This window comes from Cryptomeria japonica, chromosome 6 (assembly GCF_030272615.1).
Source record: "Cryptomeria japonica chromosome 6, Sugi_1.0, whole genome shotgun sequence".
Classification (NCBI taxonomy): Eukaryota; Viridiplantae; Streptophyta; class Pinopsida; order Cupressales; family Cupressaceae; genus Cryptomeria; species Cryptomeria japonica.
Window position 1 is genome coordinate 225,230,939 of NC_081410.1, and position 23,673 is coordinate 225,254,611.

Below are 23,673 nucleotides of genomic sequence, written 5' to 3' on the forward strand. Positions count from 1 at the left end.
TAAGTTGCCAATATGGATTTCTAGAAGCATGGAATACCAAGCTCGAGTACCAAAAATTACCAATTGCCTTCTTTGCTTGTTCAGTGACGGTTTTCCTCCATCCTGTACTCTCCAAAGTGGTTTGTGATCTTGGTGTAGTACAAGGTTGGAAGAAAGCATTAATGTTTCCTGCACTTGTGTTTGGTCCACGTGCTGTAGAAGTAGGTGCTGACCCAGATTCCCTAAAACCCCCATCTTCACCATCCTCCTCACCCAAACGGTTCCTCCTGGCATTTGCAGAAATAGAACCAGTTCAACCCCAATTCTCTCCTTTTTGGCCTTACTCTCAGCAATCCCTTCAAAAGATTGCTTTGCCTGATACGAGACATCTGCAAGGCATTCTTTGCAAATCTCAGTATTATTTCCTCATTCTTTTGACAAATGCCATTTGAAATGATAAATTCCACCATTGACATCATTTAGACACCAATTGCATTTAACCTTCGTGCTACTAGCAATTGGTGTGCAATGTGTCCATGCAAAGTCTTTATGATGTGGCATTGTGATCAAGAATCAGATTTGCAAAAACATTACACTCAGTCTTTAACTTCTGAACTTTGTTCATTTCTATGCTACATGTCAATATCCTATTGCATCATTATTGGCATTGCAATGTTCTATCTCTAAACTTTGTTCATTTCTATGCTATATGTCAATATCCTATTGCCTACACTATAAGAATGTAAATGAAATGAAAAAACAAAAACACATAAATGCAAGTATAAAATTAGAAATCAATTTGCTCATAGATTTATAATTCAAAGACATATAATGGGTGCTCCACCACTAAAATATTCCATTCAAATTTGGCTCATGGCTCGGCTCGGCTCAACTAAATTAAATCCTAATTATGAAATATAATGGGTGTTCCATTCATTGTGATGCTAAAGATTTGCTTGATAAAGGATTTCTGAAATATTATGCACAGTTGAGTTGTATTGCAGCATGATCAATGATCAATGCATAAGGTCAGAACTTATTTAAGTACATATTTATGCTCTCTATTTATTAACAAAAGTGTGCTAGTTTGGAGCCATTTTGTCATCAGCCATTACCTGCGTCTAATGTCACAAATCTCCTATGTTTCAATCTGAAACAGATTTCTGAATGTCCTCTGTTATTTCTTGATTGTGATGGATGTAAAGAAAAATACCCAGTTCGGTTCTATTAAAATTGATCTTAATATGTATGCCATAAATCATATATTGCAATACTTCGTTTCCATTTTGATTGTGAGCATTCCAGTATTGAGAAAAATGATTATAATTGCACTCAAAATAAAAACAGAAAACTTCAACAATAAAACAGTAATTTAATAATTAGAGAAGACACAAATAAAGAAGAAATATAACAAGAAATAAATTGTTAATGTTTGTAGCTTCAGTCGAATGATCATTTAGAATACATATAATATATGTTGATTAATAATAATATATTATTATGTTATATTATTATATAATTATTAATCATATAAAATTTAATATTCAATATTAATCTATTATATTATTCTAAATTAATAATTGATTGATGAAACATTATAATATTGATTAAATTATTATAATTAAAGGAGAGACATGTCCGTTCAAGGACATGCCTTTCCAAAGGAATATATATAGTATAATGTTATTCAATTTGAGAACACATAGAATTCCAAGAATGCAAGTATCAGATTGAATCAGATATATACATTAAAATACATCCAATAAAACCTGGGAAAATCAACATTGTATTAGAGCTCAGGCCTGTGAAGATTAATTTGGAGGTTGGAGAGGGTTGGAGAATTCAGTTTTTTTTTAGAATTATCAGTCTGAAATATGCCATTGTATGGCCCTTGGTTGGCCTCAAAATGAGGACTATAATATATGGATGGAAAGATCTATGTTTCTAGTTTTCAAATATGTTTATCTCATCAAATTTGATTCAATTTTGTGCAAGATATGATGACTTTGGTACATGTCACTTGAAACCCTACCTAGGGTTAGCAGTTTTGGGAAAAATGTCATAACTTTTGTTTTAACCGTTGGATCTGGCTATAACTTGGACGAAACGTTTGTAATTATATTTTCTAACATCTCACTGAAGAGATTGGATAAATTTGGTAAATTGCAAAAGTTATTAACGATTGTGTGTGGCAGATCATAATGAAAGTGTTGATCAAAATTATGAAAATGTTCTACATCATTCAAAGGGAATTATGATGAGAGATGATTCATGCATGATATTTCTTATATGGGCTCACCTTATGAAAGGAAATTTTTAAACTTAAGATAAGTATTCCATGTTTTATTAAGGCACATGAATTATTGAGTTTGTAATTTATGCTATAATATTGGCTAGTAAAATCTTGTATGCTTCTATCATTGGTATTTTTGTTTGAGATAATTTAGTTTATGAGCTATTTGTAATCTCTCTCTGACATACCTTCAGGACGAAAGCACAATAAAATTGAATTAAAGGGAGAAATAAATTGATGCTTATAAACGACTTGATGATTGAGACCAGATGCAGAGGGAGTCTGACATTTCAAAAGAGGACAAGAGGTTGATACAAGAACTTGAGCTTCAGAGGGAGCAGATGGTTCAGTCAACTTGTGACAATTTCGATCATAGTGATTGAGAGGGATTTTCACTATTAAAGGTGAAACACTTATGAGGTAAAACTTGATTCAATTGATTATTAGACTAATGAAATCATTTAATGCCTTATGGGCCCTGTGTAAATCATAAGGAAGTGACGACTTCCAAATGATTTCCATTTGTATTTTTGAGGTTATTGGAAGGTGACGATCTTACAATAACTTGAGCTTGTGGATATAATCGCCGATAGAGGCAATCCACATGAGAGATCGTGGATAGAATCGCCGACTGAGGTAATCCACATAAGAGCTTGTGGATAGAATCGCCGACTGAGGCAATCCACGTGAGAGCTCATGGATAGAATCGCCGACTGAGGCAATCCACATAAGAGCTTGTGGATAGAATCGCTGACTGAGGCAATCCACGTGAGAGCTCATGGATAGAATTGCCAACTGAGGCAATCCACATAAGAGCTTGTGGATAGAATCACCGACTGAGGCAATCCACATAAGAGCTCATGGATAGAATCGCCGACTGAGGCAATCCACGTAAGAGCTTGTGGATAGAATCGCCGTTTGAGGCAATCCACACAAGAGCTTATGGATAGAATCACCGATAGAGGCAATCCACGCAAGAGCTTGTGAATAGAATCGTCGACGAAGGCAAATTCACACCTTGAGACTATGGTCCCCTCTGATGAGCATCATATGGTTGATGCAAATACTCCCAATATCATGAGATGATATTTTTGAGTTATGGTGAATATCATGTGTCTTGATATTCTTGTTTATACCATACTTCCTGATATCATAGTGAGATAATATTTTCTCTATTCCATAATTAATCTAGACTTAATGCATTTGCATTGATTTTATCTTCCCTAGCTAAGAGGGAGTGTTAATTATGTTTTGTGTAGCTATGGTGAGGGCCATAAGTGTTGACATGGGATATCACTACACATTCTGTCTGATCATCCTCCCTAGCTGAGAGGGAGTGTTAATGTTTGTAGCTTCAGTCGAATGATCATTTAGAATACATATAATATATGTTGATTAATAATAATATATTATTATGTTATATTATTATATTATTATTAATCATATAAAATTTAATATTCAATATTAATCTATTATATTATTGTAAATTAATAATTGATTGATGAAATATTATAATATTGATTAAATTATTATAATTAAAGGAGAGACATGTCCGTTCAAGGACATGCCTCTCCAAAGGAATATATATAGTATAATGTTATTCAATTTGAGAACACATAGAATTCCAAGAATGCAAGTATCAGATTGAATCAGATATATACATTAAAATACATCCAATAAAACTTGGGAAAATTTACATAAAGAACAAATATAACAACATTCTAGCCACATTTTTATCAATTCGTTTGTCTTTGGAAATAGAACAAATCTTTTCAGATAGGCATAAAAAATTGAACAAAACAAAAGATATTGTTGATAATTCCACTGTAAATTTAAAATTTAACGACAATACTAGTATCGAGCTTTCAACATACCCGGCAAGATTTATGACAAATTTGCACTCCTTAAGTTCATTGCGCTGGCCAAATTTGCAGAACACCATCGGTTCGCCGTGCCTTGAAGCTCTTTCACATGAATTTTCATTCGTTTCCCGACCATTTGGGAAGTAGATATGTCCCGCAAGCCGCCAAATAGGTGTTTCGTAGGGTTTTTTAAACGATTCGTGGGTTTTTTTTTTGGTTTTTGCGTCAATTTTAGGGTTTCTATTTTTTTCTGCAATTTTTACTGATTAATCAAACAATTTAATCGCGATTTAAATGTGGCTAAAGTCGTTGAAAATCGTTGACTTCTGAAAAGCAATTTTTTCAAAAAATCGGCTCCAATGACGATGCCCGATTTATTGGGTATAATCACGTTTGTTTGCAAATTATTGCTTCCTAGATTGCCGGTTCGGGTCGGGTTCGAAGAACCGGTACGCCGGTATGGCAAAATTTTGAAAAGGTGTTTGGGTTCGTTAGTACAAAAACATGTAAATTATATATATATGCAGCCTATAAGCATGAATTAAGATTAGCATGTCACATAGCATCATATAAACAACAAAACCAACATAAACTTGTAATCATAGCATCATTATCATACCATAATAGCATCATATACATCAAGTTTAATATCAAAATGATAAAATATTCAAGTATCATTGTTTCAACTTTCAACAATTTAAAGTTTGATCATCAAATGGATTCTCTAATCCGTCATCCTCATTCTCCTCCTCATCATTGACATTGACATTAGATGAATCAATGCCAATGCCAATGACACTTGCACTTGCACTTTAAGTTTGCTTGCTATCTGAGTCATCAAATGCAACAAGCTGAGAAGTGAATTTATCCAAATCAGTATGTTTTGGCTCCATATCCCACATCTTCGTTTCCCCTTGCTTGTAGTCATGTTGCTTGTGTGAAATGAGCCAAGTTAATGTTTTAAAACTCCCTTTTAAGGTCATTTTAATTTTTTATGTGGTGGAATTCAAAAAAAAAAAAATTGAAATTTTTTTGGGCTGTCAGACCCCTGGGTTCGACTTGGGTCCTCTTGGGTTCGCCCTGGTTCGAACCAGGCCTGTGAACCACGAACCCTGTCCAAACCACAGGCGAACCGGACTCGTACCAGGGGTCTAGGGGGCCGAACCTGGTAACTCAGATTGCTTCTATGGTACTAATTAACCCCATTTTTGCTCTTTGGGATTCCATTGGTGTCTTTTTTATGATCCAGATGTGTTCAAACCCAAGCAAATGATGTTGATCCCCTCCATTATCATTAAGATGTAGGTATAAATCAAGAATGAAGGAAAATAGAAGATTTTTTGGTCCAAAAAGCCAAATTGCACGAGAAGGTGCCAAAATCACCTTAAGGTGTGTCAAAATGATCTAAAAATCAAGTTTTTTTCAATTTGTGTGAAAATTTATGAGTGGAATAGGTTTTTCTTTCCAAGTCCACCAGTATTCAATTCTGAGATGGTTTTTCATCCCAGCCAAAAGTAAAAAATGGTCTATCAGTTTATCAAGTCAAATAAAAGAGTAAAGTCTAGAAGGAAAAGAAAAAGGAGAAAAATTCAAAACTGTCATTTTGATGGAAGAAACGTGCCAAATGACACTTTAGGCAAATTGCATAGAATGCCAAAATCTCACCTAGATGCAAAAAAATGACATAAATGACCTTTTATTGTGATTGTCAAAATTGCTAAAATAGTTCTCCAAGTACAACAAAATGACATAAATGACCTTTTAATGTGAGTGTCAAAAGTGTTAAAATAGTCCTCCAAGTGCAACAAAATGACTTATGTTTTGAAGTGAACATTGGTCAAAATTGCATGCTTGGCACACCTAACATGCCAATTTAGCTTGAAAGTCAAAATTTCAAAGATAGAGAAAAATTCATGACAAACAATTTTTTTTATCAATTTAAAAAAGAAAAAGAAAAAAAGAGAGAACGCAGTAAAAAGAAGGAAAAATTTAAAAACTTAAAAGTTATAAAAGAAAATAAAAAGTCAAAGTGTAGAGCTTATGTCTGCATCTTAAGGCATTGACTTGGGCACACTAGGCATTTTGGGCAGGCCGACAGGCTTGTTTGGCATATAATCCAAATGGCACGTTGGTGTGCCATATGTGCCAAGGTCTTAGGGCCTTAAAAAACTTGAAAAATAAAAAAAAAACATAAATAACAACAAAACATTAAACTTAAAATGATAAAAAAATAGTTCATTCATGTGACACGTGTCAAGGAGATAAGGGATTGTACAAAGAGCTGCATTTCTTGTATCACTGCAAGCTTGCAAGCCTAGAAATTTTTACAGTGAATGCATCATACAGCAAGCAAGCAATCACATTGGAAGTAGATTGAAGGAAATCGTTTTGTTGTTTTTCAATCACAAAATGGAGGAAGAGATTTTTGCACAAGAATGATTGAGGGCAGATTTTTCCCATATGCTTTCATTTTCAGATTTGGTAATCTTCCTCTTCCACAATATTGAGTAAGTTATTTTACCAAATTCTAATTTCTAGTGTGGTTTTCTAAATCCTAAAACCCTAGTTTCAATGTGGTCAAGATTTTGATTGGATATATTATTTAAAAAACTTGGTAAATGTAGTTATTAAATTAAAAACTAGCAAAGTGGTATTTCTTATGACTTATCAATATTGTGGTGTTCCTCCCCTATATTTTATTTAGAATGACCTAATAAATATCTGGGATACATAAAGAGGCCATGTGGATTCGCTAAGGAAAGATTCGATAGAAAAACACAAAAATGGGATGAACTATCTCAAAACTTTTGTTTCTCTAGTATTTGGGAAGCTGCAGCTTTTTCTAGTTCCCTGCAGTCCCTTGAACTTGTTCTCTTGACTACTAGATCTTATAGCTAGGACATCAAAGGAATTAGGGGTTTTAATGGGAAATTGTTGGCTAGCTTCATTTTAGAGGCCTTTGATGATTTATTGGGTATTCCTACTTCAAATGTCCTTTGTGCAACAATTGAAAGAACGACCAATCATTCATTGAATCACAGCTTCTTTTGAAGTATTGTGATCAGAACATTTGGATTATCTTGGATAGGCCTAGAAACTTAAGGAGATGTTTTTATCTTGATGATGTAAGTGGAGATCAGAACTCGCAAATTTGGAGTACGTTCTCACAGTGATTTGCAAGAATATTGGTAACAAATGAACTGGAAATTCTTCTTGGAGTTCGTCTTTCCCTTGACAAAATACAACAACAAATTGTAGCATAAAAGAATTGATTGCAACTTGGCCTCCTAGAGAGAGAGAGCAATATATCTCGTGACTATGTAGCTTTCAAAATCAGGGTGCAGTCCTGACAGGCATCCTTGATAAAGGATTGGGAAGAAATAGAGAGAAAGAAAAGCTAGAAAAATGTGAACTAAGTTGGCAAACATTTTTTGGCTGTGTTTCTAATGCATGATCAACATTCAAGAGCAGATTTTATGAGCATGCAAGAATACAATCAAATTTCTTGGGATAATTATTATCTAGTATGTTTGATATTGTTAATAAGACAAAGAGCAGCCTTTCTGACAGTTTGCAAAAGTACCTGGAAGCAATAAGCAGGATCAATAATCTCAAATTTCTTTAGACTGCTTTGTCAACCAAGTTTCTGATGAGAGTGCCATGGAAGTTGGAGCAGTTGCTCAGAATCTACATGGAATCAATGATCATCTGCAAAGCAAAAATAATCAGAACTTTAAATTCATATTACTTGGAGAAGCATGTAGAGATGTCAAATGCATTTATGACACACTAAGTATATTGTCCCTGGTGGATTAAAAAACAAACTTCCAGTAAACATTTGCCAGAAATTTGTATTTTCTATGGCCCAAAACGAAAGAGACAAACAGAGGAAAAATATATAGATAATCTATGATAACCTAAAGCCAATTATATTACCATAAAGAAAAGGCAAATTAGATGCATGTCCTCACTTTTTCTTTTCCAGCAATTCTTTTGGACGAGGAACCTTCCTCTCATAGGATTGTTTTTATTACATGGCCTTTGCATAGTCTGACTTGTTTAAGATTTTCCCCGTTCTTAGTTGCTTTTATTAGTACCTAGTTTTATTATTTGTGGATATCTTTCTTAGTCTGCAAATGCATAGTTGTCTCACATTGATATGATATGCATGATACGAGACTCAGTCACCTAGAAGACTCTTTTTGGACTGGATGGGGTGGAATGAGTGTCAAAATGCATTTTGCATGTTTTCTAAAAACTTTCCTTTTCCAATTATCTTCATGCCATATTCTGTGAAAAATAATGGTAAACTAAAGTTTGTCTTTGGCTGATGAATTTCTTATTCACCATATTTTAACTTCTTGAATTGTATGCCATACAAGAAAGCAAACTCTCAGAAAAAAAAAGGAAATTATGCTTCTTACAAACTTTCTGACAAAATTTTACTCATGTTCTCCTTACTAATGCAGTTACATGCGACACTGATGAATACCAGCCATAGAAAAATGTAAGCCTTCTGCATGTTAATTTTACTCGTATTCTATTTCAAAAAGTGATAGGTTTATTATTATGTTAGTATTAAAGAATCATGTCATGCTATATGTTTCTTTTGCATCTGCAAGGCCTTTCTACAGTAGAACCTATTTGCATTTCTGTTTGTACCATACCTAATACAGAGGTAATTTCCTCAGGAAAAAGTCCAAAAGAGACAGAAGGAATCTTCCCTTTGATGCTCGGCCTGTTATGGAACTTTATGGTTCTGAAAATTGGGGTCAATATGTCATTCATGAAGCTCATTTATCTCAACGATTTAAATATGATGACAATGGATATTATCACTGTTGCTCATCAATTCCCTTTCCAAAAGTTAATATAAGTGGTGATGATACTTATGAGACTACCAAGGAAATTGCGGAGACAATTGCTCAGGAAATGAGTGAAGCATGTGGAAAGGAAGATGATGCAGACACTAAAGAGGAAATCAATCAAGAGTCTGCTGGATCAACAGCCAAGGAGGATGCCAAAGGGACTGATATGAGGGCCATATGAAAGGGTATCATACGCATGATAGTCAAGAGAAGATGGTGAATTTTTTGACTTAAACGTAGTGGTATTTCTTTTTTTAGTTAATGAACTGATTCAACCATCCTAGACTAATTCTGGAGCCTTTTGACTTTCTATACAACAAAAAAGGTCATGGTAATGGCCTTGAATTCATAGGTAGTATCACAGTTTGATGTTTTTGGGCGGTTTTATTGTCTTTCTTGAAGCAGATAATTGTCAAAAAAAATTTAAATACCCCTTGTGGGATAAATTTACCTTGGTTGGCACAATTGAGGGGTGTCTCATTTATTAAATTTACCAAGGACATACACTAAGCCTTGTAAGTTGGGGTACACCACACATGATCAGCTGGATGCGGTGTTTCACTTAATTTCAACACATTATCATGTTTCCTGCAGATTTGAATCGATACTTCTACTTTAGAAACCCCAATACATTTATCACTTGAGCTCATTCCATTTAACACTCAATTTGGGATTTATTCAAAACGTTAAGATTTTGTTAATAATCCCATATTTACAAAAGTCTTGTAATGTATGTTCTTACTTAAACTTGTCATTAATGAAATGAATGCACTGAGTCCTATCCAAATCTTTTATAATACAGCTATGCTTGATTTCTTTTGTGTCTTGTCATAGGCTATACTGATATAACTTCTCTGGGGCTAAAGCAAAATTTCACTTGGAGACATTGTGATTTCCCCAATCTCAGCATTCTTAAATTGCAAATAGAATTTAACATTACAGAGTTCATGACAGACCTTTATCGTCATAGGCTATAATGATAAAACTTCTCTGCATCTAAAGCAAAATGTCACTTGGATACATTATGATTTTCCCCAATCTCAGCATTCTTAAATTGCAAATAGAATGTTGCATTACAGATTGCATGACAGTCCTTTATTGAAAATTGAGCTATGCTCCCAATATGTTATATATGCCCATGAACTGAACCTTTTCCAGTTTATTTGCTCTTTGCCCCAACCATAGTTGATATAATGATAAAACATTTCTTGGAGTAAAGCAAAATACCAGTTGGATACATCGTGATTTCCTTCAATCTAAGCACTCTTTTTAACATCACAGATTGCATGACAGCCCTTTATTGAAAGTGAAACACTGATTCAGGACCTAATATGTTATGTGTCCACAAAGTAGGTTTTTTCATGTTATTGATTGTTACTTTAATCATAGTTTGGATAAATACTCCTTTTTGTTTCTTTAAATTTGTTGGAGGGTTTTATGTTAAACCTCATCTTTTTTGCAATTTGATATAGGAGCACAACTTTAAATTGATATCTTGGGATGATATTCGGTAAGTCACTCAAAGCACAGTCTCAGCCTCATCCCTTATTTATTGCGCCTCTAAGAGATTTGAATCTTGATTGATGGCATAATCAAATAGCATGCTATTACCCTTAACATGTATGCTCAACAATATATAGACAATTTAAAAACACATTTAGAATAAGAAAAACAACAACATCATTTGTATAATATTGAAAATAACTAAAAATAAGATAGAATAGCATGGTTGTCGTTGTGCTGTGACGTTTTCACACTGCCCCATTGCAAATGGGGACCCTTACTTTTTACCACTTTCTAGGTTAGTTGTCCTAGTTTGGTCATCTAGTTGTGCCTTTTGCTTGAGGAGGTGCAGTGTCATGGGTTGTCAGGAGGTGATTAAGTCGTCTCTCTCTCTGTAAGGTAGAATTGGGGTCAGTGTAGCCTTTTAAAGCCTTAGCAATGGACGATGTATGATGATCATTTCATTTGATCATCATCATCATCATCAAAGGTGAAATGTCGAGTGTAAGTGTGGAGGTCAATCGGGAGAATTGGGATGTTTGATGAATGCCAATCATGAGGAGGTTTTATTGATGATGGACCCTTAGAATGAGCAAGGTAAGTGCCACAACTCACAAAATTCAGTGAGAGAGGTCATTGTTTGTGACCCCTCAAAACCCCAGCTTGCGTTCACTCATTGGCAATGACCCCCAAAAAATCCAACCTGCCTCTTCTAGCACTGCCAATTGGTGGTAAGACCTTCGATTTGCCTTGAGATCATTTCCAATTGACCCCCAAAAAGTCTGACCAGGTCGAAAGGCTCATGTGTTTGGTGAGTTGGATGTTGATGAAGTCAATACTTAAGGGTTTTGAGTGATAATGATGTATGAGATTGGTAGAATCAGCTAGGAGCGAGTGGAAATGCCTTGAAATGCTCATTGAGCAAGTAGCATTGATGCTTTGGGGTGAATTTCCAGTGGACTCCTAAATCCACACCCACTTCCATTTCAAGGTCAAAATCATGACCACATTGAAGGATTTCCACTTGGAGGCTAAATCAACAATCATTGTTAGTGGACCTCAAAAGGCCCAACAAGCTCTAGTTGGCTTCCAATTAGCATCAAAAGTCTGACAACCTTGAGGGAGCATTTCCTATGACCCATCAAAAGCCCGATCAAGATGAGAAAGTCTTTTTCACTTGGCAAGATGAAGATTTCTTGAGGTAAAAGCTTGATGTTTGGAGAGATAATGATGATTGGCATGGGTGAAATCTTCTTGCAAAGACTTGAAATGCTTTAAGCTAGCTAATGGAACAAGCAAAATTGACATCCTTGAGTTACTGCCAATAAACCCTTAGATCTACAAACTTCTTGATGTCACTGTCAATGAGATTCCAAAAGTCTGAAGTGTTAGTGGGGTCCAAAAGTTTGAACTGGCAATGGGGTCCAAAATCTCTGACCAGGTCGATATCACTTTTTATTTGCCTTGAAAAGTACGGCCTAAGGAGTTAAGGTCAATGATGGGTGAAGGTGTTGTTGTCTCAATGCCTCAAAGGAGATAAGGTTGCCTTGATGAAATGGGTATGAATGATTCAAAGTTTGATTAAGCAAATGATTGATTTGATGAAGGGATCAAGAGGGTGATTAAAGATTATTAGGGATCAACACTTCCACCCAGCCTTCAAGATCTCTGACCTACACTTCCACTTGGAGCCGTAATCGGCGACCATCTCATGTGCACTTCCAATGCCCTATCAAAACCCCAGCCATGCTTAGATGATTTCCACTTGTCCTTGAAAAGTCCAGCCTAGAGTGCAAAGGTAAGAGCAATTTCAAGGTTGATCAAATAGGTGATCAGAGATGATGAAGAGACAAAAGTTGTTACTTCTACTTCATGATAAAAAGCTCGATCAGTTATGAAGGACTTCTAGTTGGACTTCTAATCCCCGACCTGCCTTCACGTCAGTTGTCAGTAACACTCAAAAGGTTCAATCGGTTGACAAACAATGCCAGTTGGAGGTGAAAAATCCGAACTTATTGCATGATTTCCTGTTAGGGGCTAAAACCACAAACTGTCACTGCATGGTCAAAAACCTGACCATCTTACTGTCATTGCCAGTGCTCACCTTAAAGCTCGAACTTCCAATGTAGGCCTAAAAGCCTGACCATGCATGTATTTAGAGGGGAATCAAGTCTTAGCTTGAGTATAAAGACCTGAAACTAAGTAAAATCAAACATGAATCAGACCTTGAAGGTGGAAATTTGAGATTAAACAAAAGGAAATTATTTCCAAATTTAAAGAATGAAATTGTTCTCTTTTATAACTTGATCAGGGTTTGTTTGCTTTTCAGGCTATGAGAGCAAGAGAGGAGGAACTTCATCACTTGAGGGAGATAAGGACACACATGAGATCGACTTGTGGTATTCAAGCCTAAGGACATGAGAAGACACAAAAGACTTTGCAATATTGCGAAGATTAAGTATCCAAGATGAGTTGCTTTATAATATCAAATTTGCCAGGGTGTTGACTCACACATCAACATCAAGAGATGCAAGTTAAATCAGCAAGGACTCGAGCATCATAACAAGGAGATCAAATAATGCTAGAAGAAGGAATGCTAAGGACAAGATCCATACATACAAGGTGATTGCAATGGATGATAGGTTAAGATGAAGGAAGTATATAATGAAGACGAATGCAAAAGTAAGCATGAGAGTGCACATGCTAGAGGAAGGAATTTTACAACTATCTTGAATTTCCTCTGAAAATCCAAGAATCAATGCTAATACATCAAGAGATTTATCAATTCTTGAAGAGGAAGAGGATGTAAAGGTGATCAAGATAGTAGATAGTTCTAGAAGAGTTAATCAATGTTAGAAAGATTGATCCCCAAGGATGATGCAATTTGGGAATATCTCTTACCTTCATCTCATTCATGAATGAGCTTGGAAATATTGAGTATCAAGAGATATGCCTAAATCACCTACCACTTGTGATGAGTTACAAAAGCAAGTAGTTGAGGTGGTGCCCAGTCATCACTTATCCAATTACATCATTGTAAGATAAGGTGTCTAAATTCAATGCACCTAACTCATCCAATGAGGCAGATAACTACCATACGTAGGCACAAAGTCTGATTCACCTACCCTCATCATGCATTGGTTGATAATTCAAGGAAGGACGTGTCCCATAAAATGTATATTTATCATTGGTCAAGCATTAAATGCTATGTAATGAGTGTAACAAACAATAATTAGGGTTTTCCATCTTTAGATTTGGCCATTGATTGTGAATCAATCTGAGCCACTTATTGTAATAAGAGCTACCTATGTAAGACTCAATTTCCTCATTTTGTAAAGGTTAATCATTAAAGAATAGTAAGAGAAGACAAAAATTGTTGCCAAGTTTGTAAATAAACATCCTTTTCATTGAATATATGTGGGAATGTATTGTTTCTTCTACATAATTGCATGGTTTCTTGTTGGATCCTCATGTTAGATGATGATAATTAAATGGATGAATCTTTGTGCATGATTGATGGTGAAGCTCCTATGCTCATACTACTAGTATTTCATTGATTGTGAAGTATCTTGCGTAGTCAACTAAACTCATTTATCCAAGCTTAATTTCAATTACTACTTTTTCAATGATATGCATCCTCTTGATGGCGTTTATGTTCGTGGTAGTGATTTGAACATTATATGCCCACCTTAGGAGATTACACTAAACTTTTTGGAGTTTTTGCTTTGCATGGCAAAGCAAAGTCTAGTTGGTTTCACCAAATATTGTCCATCGCTCTTGCGTTCTTAGGATTAGATTAGCTCTCTCAATCCTTTGTCCTTTTGCTATTTTTTAAGTTAAGTTAGTATCCACGTTCCAACAACATTCAAGCATTCAAGTATCAAAGTGAGTCCACCTTGTGATTCCGGCAAAATCACATCATACACTGAGTCTATCCAAGAGCTTGTCAAGACCTGACATTCGAAACCTTGGAGTCACCCCATTTAATCACGCAGTTTAGCATTTGGGAGGATTTTGTTAAGAGAGGACAAAATACTTAGTATTTTATTCTGTGTTGCATACTGCATAAAAAACACATGAATAGAATTGGCACTAGAAGGAGGGTTGAGCATTTGAACGCTGGACCTTGTCAACTCACATCACATTTGAAAAACATTATCTCAAGACTTTTTTACCCTTCTCCGCGCTCAACAAAATTGGTGCTAAAAGGAGGGTTGACAGTGAATACATGATTGCAAACTCTTGAATAGATAAATCTAGTGGAAGATCAGTGGAGAGTCATCCTCAATGCTCGACAGACGTATCACAAGAGGAAGGAAAGAACGCTTGGTCATCAACTAGACATGCAAGGGAAGGAAGCAGTTCATGCCAACTGGAACCAGTTGATCTTTCAAGCTAAATTTGAGATATGTTAGATCTCTCTTAAGTCAAAAAAATCCCCAAAAGTGTAAAACCCCAAAATCCAAAAAGTTAAAAAAATTTAAAATTAAAAAAGAGGATTTCTCAATGGAATGGCAACAAGATTGCCAAGATGATCAGGAAGTTGATGTTCTTCAACTTTAGTGGAGACTGAATGCACAACTTCATCCATGTCGTTTGTCTGAGTTTACATTATCTGGGCAATGTAGAATCCATGAGATGAATGACCACAATGAAATGCATTGCTTAACATTCTTGTCAAGGATGGAATCGACTGTACAAGGAAGGATCTTCTTTTGGGATGTCCCCAAGCCCAAGGTAGAATCAAACAATTTCAGTGTCCCAAAGAGCAATGACCCTCTATCAAGATTCATAAGGATGATTGAAAATCAACGGGGTCTCAAGGGTGAATTGCGGTTAGAAAGCATATTGCTACCATCATGGTGTAGGATTCACAATGCACCCCACTCCGAATTCACTTGCTTATGGTGCAAAGAAATTGTTAATCAAGCTAGGTGCTAGTTTGGATTGCCAACCTTATCCAAGGAAGAGTGTATTGTGAATAGAGCTTGGAATGCATACTCTGCAGCTAAGGAGTATTGAAGAACACAAGAGCAAGGCATTGCTACATCGTCCTACAGTAAATGAAGCTAGTTGCAAATCGATGACGTGGGTCAGCTTAATGATCAATGCATAGCAGTGAATGAGACCTTTCCATACCTTGCACCCAAGGAGGAATGTGATGAAATGCAAGTTGAGGAAACAATTGAGGATGACCACACAAAATAAATAGTGACAGGTGATAATCATAATGTTGATACAACAACCAAGCAAGAAGAAGAGGAATTCCTTGAGGAAAATTCGTTCATGCTACAAAAGGAGATCCTTGAGAATGAATCACAAGAAATATCAAGCATCCTTGGAGAAAGCAAAGCTCATATTGTGAAATTGAACAAAGAATTACAAGTTATCACAAGCAAGCCCAAGTATGAAAAAGGATTTGAGGGGGCGCTTAAAGACATCACAACAATGCTATTTGAAGGGGTATTGAAAGATCTCATGGAGGAAGCATGAGAGGAGTCGTTGCCAACATTATTCTAGGACAAGCGAGTTGTTGCAAGAGGCATGATTCATCATCAACTTTGACCTCTTGAAGCATTGCTGAATGGATTGCAAGAAGATGTCATTAATGAGTTAAGTAATCAAGACATCACAATTGAAGGTAACCCCGTCTACAAGGAAAGTGAGGAAACAACAAAAGACATAGCAAAGAGTAGGAGTGACTTGGAGGATCACCATGATTCACTATCACTTGATGCCTCACCATTCCAAGAACAAGGAATTGAGTTTTATACTATTCAAGAGGGATTCAGTCTTTCTAGAAGAAGAATCAAATGAAGAATTTCAAACCGTCTTAAAGGAAGAACTTTCAAGCATGCTTGAAGATAAATAGAAGGAGCTAGAGAGCGAGGAGCACTTTGAGGTGGTGCTACCATCAATATCAACATTTGAGTAGCCACTAGAAGAAATTTTTGAAAATCAAACACTTAAGGAGACTCCAATTTTTGAAGATATGCTTATGGAGTTCCATAAGGATGCATGGTTTGTGCAAGATATTGAACCCGTTGTCACTACAAAAGCAATGAGTGAAGAGAAATTCAAGGATGTGCTAAGTCCATTCCTAATGATTCCTAACTAACCAACAAGTGAAAATCAACATGTTGTGGATGCTCATGGAATGATCCATCACCAATGGCGACCTCCTGAAGCAGTTGATAGCCTCTCTTCTGACGATGAACTGGTGGATAGCGAGAAAGAATTTCCATCTGAGTAGTGTCAAGTTGTTTCTTTCCTTAATCTTAGCTTTGAAAGTTATTATGATTTTGATTATAGGGGTTTTGGGAAAACAACTTGCATTTGGGTAGATCACAGTCCCAATGAGTTGCCACAACTTAATTGCTTGGGTATGAGACTTACGTTGTGAGAGCTTGCTTCTCTGAATATAAGGATGAGTTTGCACATCTTTGAACTGTGACTTTTGCCATGCTCCTGCTACATATCTTGAGAAATCATGCGAAGTCATGTATATATGTCACTTCTTGGAGTCGTGTCCACTCTAGGGGTCTTGTATATAGTTTAGCCTTAGAGTAGGTTTTCTTCTGCATGCTTTAGCTTAAAGGTTTTTTAAAGTCACGTGATTTGTTTGCCTTGAGTCATTTGGCTCAAGATTCTTAAACGGCTTAAGTCATTTCATTTTCTTGTTTTTCTTAGTTTGGGTGTCCTAAGTGGGTAGCTTTGTTTGTGAGAAAGGCATTTGTGTTGTTTTATCACACACTAAATCTTATGTTTGGTCCATTTCCTAGATATCTATTCATGAAGTGCTTTAGAATCTGAGGTTGTTCCTCTCTAGCTTTATCATTTGGTTAGGAATTGTACTTAATTGGGAAGGAATCCTTATTGTGTCTTGATTCCGACATCTTTCAATTACCATATTTTACACACTTAATCAATTGCTCTAAGTCATTGTGGTCTCATGGCTAGTGAAAAATAAAAAATCATGCTTCAGAGCCACTATATTTCTAAAACCCAAGTGAGCTTCATTGCTTACGAGCCAAAGTGTGGAAAATATGTGAAAAGAAAGCGATATCAAAAGAAAGAGGAAAAATGAGCAAGAAAAGAAAAATCAAGAGAAAAGAAGTGGAAAAATTTAATATCAAAGTGTCTGGCTTTGGGAACATGTGAATAATGTCATCAGGGCTATGGACAACCGGTTAGCAATGGAGCATATTTTGTGAGATTACAATGATAACCTTGTCGGGGCTATAGATGATCACTAGCATTGAGGCTCTATCCAAGATGGTTATGAAGTTTGGGCAAATCACATAGCTAGTCACGATGAATTCTATGAGTCACAATGTTCTTGTGAGCCAGAATGAATACATTTGCACACATATGGGTAATTGAAGACTAAGTACCTTGATCCAGTTTGGGATTCTTCTTCCTCCTTAAGTATGTTTCGTAGTCTCTTGATAGGTTGGGTCGAATTTTCCGAAGATTCTAAGTGTGGATTGGGTCTTTATCTTTGAAATGTTTAGGGAAATTTATTTGAGGTGGCACTAGAAGTTGTGATGTTTTCACACATCGCCCCATTGCAAATGGGGACCCCTACTTTTTCTCGAGTTCTAGGTTAGTTTTCCTAGTTTGGTTGTTTAGTTGTGTCTTTAGCTATTAACCTTTTGCTTGACGAGGTGCAATGTCTTAGGTTATCAAGAGGTGATTAAATCATCCCTCTCTCTATAAGGTAGAATTGAGGTCAGTGTAGCCTTTTAACGCCTAAGCAATGGACGATGTATGATGATCATTTCATTTAATCATCATCACCATCAACAGTGAAATGTTGAGTTTAAGCGTGGAGGTCAGTCAGGAGAATTGGGATGTTTGATGAATGCCAATCATGAGGAGGTTTTGTTGATGACGAAGGACCCTTAGAATGAGTAAGGTAAGTGCCACAACTCACAAAATTCAGCAAGAGAAGTCACTCTCTGTGACCCCTCAAGACCCCGGCCTGCCTTCACTCATTGTTAATGACTCCCAAAAAGTTTGACCTGCCTCTTTTAGCACTTCTAGTTGGTGGTAATATCTCCACCAGCCTGCCTTGAGATCATTTTTAGTTGACCCCCAAAAAGTTTGATCGGGTTAAAAGGCTCATGTGTTTGGTGAGTTGGAGGTTGATGAAGTCAATACTTAAGGGTTTTGAGTGATAATGATGTATGCGATTAATAGAATCAGCTAGGAGTGAGTGGGAATGCCTTGAAATGCTCATTGAGAAAGTAGCATTGATGTTTTGGAGTGAACTTACAATAGACCCCTAAATCCACACCCACTTCAACTTGAAGGTCAAAATCACAACCACGTTGAAAGATTTCCACTTGGAAGCTAAATCCACGACCACTGTTAGTGGACCTCAAAAGGCCCAACAAGCTCTAGTTCACTTCCAGTTAACATCAAAAGTCCGACCACCTTGAGGGAGCATTTCCTATGATCCACCAAAAGCCCAATCAAGGTGAAAGTCTTTTTCACTTGGAGAGATAAAGATTTCTTGAGGTAAAAGCTTGATGTTTGGAGAGTTAATGATGATTGACATGGATGAAATCTCCTTACAAAGACTTGAAGTTCTTTAAGCTAGCTAATGGAACAAGCAAAATTGACATCCTTGAGTTACCGCAAGTAGACCCTTAGATCTATGAACTTCTTGATGTCAGTGTTAGTGAGGTTCCAAAAGTTCGAACTGTTAGTGGGGTCCAAAAGTCTGAACTATTAGGACCAGACCGATATCACTTCAAGTTTGCCTTGAAAAGTTCATCCTAAGGAGTGAAGGTCAATTATGGGTGAAGGTGCTACTGTCTCAATGCTTCGAAGGAGATAAGGCTAGCTTGATGAAAAGGGTATGAATGATTCAAAGTTTGATCAAGCAAATGATTGATTTGATGAAGAGATCACAAGGGTGATTACATATTATTAGGGATTAGCACTTCCACCTAGCCGTCAAGATCTTCGACCTGCACTTCCACTTGGAGCTGTAATCAACGAACATCTCATGTGCACTTCTAATCCCTTATGAAAACCTCATCCATGCTTAGATGATTTCCAATGCCCTATGAAAACCCCAATAATGCTTAGATGATTTCCACTTGGCCTTGAAAAGTTTGGCCTAGAGTGCAAAGGTAAGAGCAATTTCAAGGTTGATCAAATAGGTGATCAAAGATGATGAAGGGACATAAGTTGTTACTTCTACTTCATGATAAAAAGCTCGATCAGTTATGAAGGACTTACAATTGGCCTCCTAATCCCCGACCTGCCTTCATATCAGTTACTAGTAAGACTCAAAAGGGCCGATCAATTCACAAACAATGCCAATTGGAGTTGAAAAGTCCGAACTTATTGCATGATTTCCTATTAGGGGCTAAAACCATGAATTGTCACTGCATGGTAAAAAACCCGACCATCTTGCTGCCACTGCCAGTGCTCACCTAAAAGCCCAAACTTCTAGTGGAGGCCTAAAAGGTCGACCATGCATTTATTTAGAGGGGAATCAAGTCTTAGACTGAGTATGACAAATCAAACTGAAATCAAGTTTATCAAACCTTGAAGGTGAAAATTAGAGATTAAACGAAAGGAAATTATTTCCAAATTTAAAAAATGAAATTGTTCTCTTCTATATCTTGATCAAGGTTTGGTTGCTTTTCAGGTTATGAGAGCAAGAGAGGAGGAACTTCATCACTTGAAGGAGATAAGGACACACAGGAGATTAGCTTATGGTGTTCAAGATTAAGGATGTGAGAAGATGAAGAAGACTTTGCAATATTGAGAAGATTAAGTATCCAAGATGAGCTACTTCATAATATCAAATTTTCCAAGGTGTGGACTCACACATCAACACCAACAAATGCAAGATAAATCAGCAAGGACTCAAGCATCATAACAAGGAGATCAAATCATACTAGATGAAGGAATGCTAAGGACAAGATCCGTACATTCAAGGTGATTGCAGTGGATGATAGGTTAAGATGAAGGAAGTATAGAATGAAGATGAATGCAAGAGTAAGCATGAGAGTGCACATGCTAGAGGAAGGAAATTTACAACTATCTTGAATTTCCTTTGGAAATCTAAGAACCAATGCCAATACATCAAGAGATTTCTCAATACTTGAAGAGGAAGAGGATGCAAAGGTAATCAAGATAGGAGACAGTTCTAGAAGAGTTTATCAAAGTTAGAAAGATTGATCTCCAAGGATGATGCAATTTGGGAATATCTCCTACCTTCGCCTCATACATGAATGAGCTTGGAAATATTGAGTATCAAGAGATATGCCTTCATCACCTACCACTTGTGATGAGTTACAAAAACAAGTAGTGGAGGTGGTACCCAGTCATCACTTATCCAATTACATCATTCCAAGATAAGGTGTCTAAATTCAATGCACCTAACTCATCCAACGAGGAAGATAACTACCACATGTGGGCATAAAGTCTGATGCACCTATCGTCATCATCCATTGGTCGATAATTCAAGGAAGCACATATGTCCCATAAAATGTAAATGCTATGTAATGGGTGTAACAAACCCTAATTAGGGTTTTCCATCTTTAGATCTTGGCCATTGATTGTGAATCAATCTGAGCCACTCATTGTATTAACAGTTGTCTATATAAGGCTTAGTTTCATCATTTTGTAAAATTTAATAATTAACAAATAGCGAGTTAATAGTTGATAGTAGTTAGCAATTAGAAGTAGAATAGAAGAAGGCATAAATTGTTGCCAAGTTTGTAAATAAACATCCTTTTCATTGAAGATATGGTGGAATGTGTTGTTTCTTCTACATAATTGCATGGTTTCTTGTTGGATCCTCATGTTAGATGACGATAATTAAATGGATGAAATATTTTTTTGCATGATTGATGGTGAAGCTCCTATGTTCACGCTAGTAGTATTTTATTGATTGTGAAGTATCTTGCATAGTAAACTAAACTCATTTATCCAAGCTTAACTTTTTTAGTGATATGCATCGTCTTGATGTTGTCTATGTTCGTGGTAGTGATTTGAACATCATATGCTCACCTTAGGAGATCACACTAAACTTTGTGGAGTTGTTTCTTTGAATCGCAAAGAAAATTCTAGTTGAGTTTCACCAAAGATTGTCCATCGTTCTTGCGTTCTTAGGATTAGATTAGCTCTCTCAACCCTTTATTTTTTGTTGATTTTAAGTTAAGTTAGTTTCCATGTTTCAGCAACATTCAAGCATTCAAGTAGCAATGTGAGTCCACCTTGTGATTCCAGAAAAATCACATCATACACACTGAGTCTATCCAAGAGCACATCAATTGCTAACATTTGGAACCTTGGCGTCACCCCATTTGATCACGCAGTTTAGCATTTGGGAGGATTTTGTTCAAGAGAGGATAGAATACTTAGTATTTTATTTTGTGTTTCATAGTGCATAAAAAACACATCAACAAGTTGTATCCATTGTTTGGTGCAGGGCATATTAATTGCTCCTATGGCTTCCAAGACATTGGATCAATCACACAACATGCTAGGTGTATAAGAGGTTGCAAGAGAAAACATCCCCTCTTAAAAGATGTATATTTTGTTCTCTTGCGATTCTGAAGTATTTAATCTTGTGGGGGTATGTGTTTGAGTTATTTTGAATTCTTTGTGCTCTCTCTCTCTCTCTCTCTCTCTCTCTCTCTCTCTCTCTCTCTCAATATATATATATATATTAAAAAAAAATATTTTTAAAATTATTAAATAAGAAATGCCAAAATTCTTGTTTTATTGTTTTTATTTTAGATTAAAAAGCATTGGTTCCTTTGTCCATTTGGCCATGTTCTACAACTCTTAAAAGTTGTGGGGCATACTTATAAACCCATAACACTTGTCCATTCCTTCAAGGTTAGGGTGGTTTAAAAAGGAAATTCATCAATTGAATAAATCATTCTCCTTATTTCTTGCTCTCTTCTATTTAAATTTATATAAGTGGTATAAATAGAAGTGTAGTACCCCTACCCTAGTCAGCTTTGTAAAACCGGTTTGACCTTGATTGACTTTTTATGTGGCAATCTTGAATGGTTTAATTACCATGAAGTAATGTTGTAGTCAGATATTATGATTATTGTGCATATCTGTTAATGTGCTTTCACATTGATTCTTATGTGAGTTTAAACTGTCCTCCTGATTCTTGTTATTAATCTTGAGCTAACATCTTCATTATATATATATAATTGTCTGACTCTTGGTTGCAGGAGATTGCAGGTACAGTACCGCCTAGGTGTAAGGTTCATCTTCACCTGGATTCGCAGGGTTGAGTATACCTCTTTTGTCCTTAGAATTTGGGTTAGGTGGTCGTAAAACCTTCAGTTTACCCTAGTCATACTCAAATGAGCGTCGCTTGTATTCCGTCAGTTTTCTTTTTATTTGGGTTTGTGGGTCGGGTAATTGGTTGGCTTACTTGGTTTGCATGTGGTAAATAGAGTATTTAACCCTAAGTATTTATTTTGATTTAATGTGTTCATTTACACATTAGTAATTGAGGAATTAAAATAAATAGGTTTCTTTTATGTGATTAACCATTAATTAAAAAGATCACCCTATTTATGTTTGCAGTGAGTTTAATTTAATGGTTAATTTTAAATAACGAATTTATTCAGTTTATGCATTTTAAAAAGGAAAGATTTAAATTTATTCGAAATAGAAATAATTTAATCTCTTTTGCTTTTTGGAATAGAAATATTAATTTTAATTATTTAAGAAAACCAATTTTAATTAGAAAAGTGAGTTTTATTCATATTTATTTTATATAGTGTGTAAGATTGATTTTGAGAATTTAATTTAATTAAAAATATTTTACCCTCATTAATATTGTGAAATGCAACTATTAACTTTGTTAATTAAAAATTAAATGAGGGAGAAAAGCATTTCTTTTAATTAACTAAATTTATAATCTCAATGCATAAACAATTCAACTATGACTTAATTAATTAATTAATTAAATTAAGTTGCAAGCTGCATGATATTAGAAATATATTTTTATTTAATTTTAGTGAAAAAATAAATTAGATTAATTATATTTATTGTTCCTAGAATTTTAAATAAATAAATAAAAGAATAAATTAAAAAAAATGAATAAAAGAATTAATTGGAATTAAAGTATTGTTTTAATTCTTTATTTAGAAAATTAATTAATTTGCAT

At 35.6% G+C, this 23,673-nt stretch overlaps 1 protein-coding gene across 6 annotated transcripts in view; it reads left to right on the forward strand.

Moving 5' to 3' along the window:
• The window catches only part of LOC131071440 (uncharacterized), a 240,253-nt gene extending 217,307 nt beyond the window's left edge, over positions 1 to 22,946 (forward strand). For 4 of the 6 annotated variants that reach the window (XM_058007274.2, XM_058007272.2, XM_058007273.2 and 1 more), the window contains 2 exons: positions 8,604 to 8,641; positions 8,826 to 9,818. In XM_058007274.2, coding sequence (XP_057863257.1) covers positions 8,604 to 8,641; positions 8,826 to 9,183 — 396 coding nt within the window. In that variant the 3' untranslated portion in view covers positions 9,184 to 9,818. Of the gene's footprint in view, positions 1 to 8,603; positions 8,642 to 8,825; positions 9,819 to 22,726 lie in introns of those variants that run through there. The other 2 variants (XM_059207313.1, XM_059207314.1) reach the window with 2 other exon arrangements.
• The last annotated feature ends 727 nt before the right edge of the window (positions 22,947 to 23,673 follow it).